The sequence below is a fragment of the Merops nubicus genome, unplaced genomic scaffold (assembly GCF_000691845.1).
Source record: "Merops nubicus isolate BGI_N331 unplaced genomic scaffold, ASM69184v1 scaffold9571, whole genome shotgun sequence".
NCBI classification, from domain to species: domain Eukaryota; kingdom Metazoa; phylum Chordata; class Aves; order Coraciiformes; family Meropidae; genus Merops; species Merops nubicus.
The window spans coordinates 10,687-11,701 of NW_008588981.1; the positions used below are offsets into that span (position 1 = coordinate 10,687).

Below are 1,015 nucleotides of genomic sequence, written 5' to 3' on the forward strand. Positions count from 1 at the left end.
GTATTGTTCACTCCCTTCACAGAATTCAGTTTCCAGTAAATAATGAAATCCACAGAATGATAAAAGTCTTGACTCAGCTCTCCAACTCCCCTGACACCTGCTGACCACACTTCAACAAATTTTTAAAAATCATTAAAGCATCCAATTAGCAGAGAATTCAACTGCTCCAAATTTCCTGATTTACAAAATCCTCACCCAAGAGGAGAGCACAGTCCAATCCTCCAGAGAAATAAACATTTACTAGATGTTTTACTCATGCCTTTATCCCTAGAAACCACAACTGCATTATTACCTTTTTGGAACAGTACGAACGAAACAAGTCCTCAGATGTAACTCTCTGGAATGCAATTCTTTCAGAGATGAGTTCTTATTTACAACAATAAGGGCTCTCTCAACAAGAGCTCTGTGTTCAGCTTTGCTGAGTCTTCCACCAGCTACCTCAGCAACTTCACCAGGTGCTTCCTTGGCACATTAGGGCCAATAAAGGACTAGTTCCACACTTTAAAATGGTTTTAGAGAAGACATTCCTCACATTCCTGTATTTACCATCTGATAGCAGATTACTCCACTGAAAACTGTCCTCAATTTGTGCCTTACTACCTGTCCCATCCTCACCAACTTACCTTCTTTTCTAAGCATTCTGCAAATTTCAACTGCTTCAACAGCTTCTTCTGCTTGTTGCTGAAGCGATTGTCCTGCTCTGCACTTGTTCCCTAAAGCACAGGAAAGAAGACTTTAGTCTGTATGACATTCCACTCTTCAGGTATGACCTCCCCACACATCTGCACTGGACGTGCACAGCAATGCCAGGCACATCAGTCTGTAAGCAAAGAAGCTTTTTCAGGTGAAATAAAGCCTTTTCAGATGTCTTTCAGTGTTAGCTGTACAGACTTTGTCTAGTGCTGAAGATTTAGGGGTGAGCAGGCTCCTGAGCTCCACATATAACCTCCCTGGTACACAACTTACACACTGAAAAGTACAGTAATATCAAACTGCTAGGAAAAGGATTGATGCT

General features: G+C 41.5%; 1 protein-coding gene across 1 annotated transcript in view; it reads right to left on the bottom strand.

The window, feature by feature from the left end:
* SRRM1 (serine/arginine repetitive matrix 1) overlaps window positions 1-713 on the bottom strand; it is a gene marked incomplete at both ends in the record, with an annotated part of 9,241 nt that extends 8,528 nt beyond the window's left edge. Inside the window, one exon of the mRNA XM_008949431.1 lies at window positions 624-713. Within this exon, the coding sequence (XP_008947679.1) occupies window positions 624-713 (90 nt within the window). The remainder of the gene's footprint in view (window positions 1-623) is intronic.
* Between the last annotated feature and the right edge of the window lie 302 nt (window positions 714-1,015).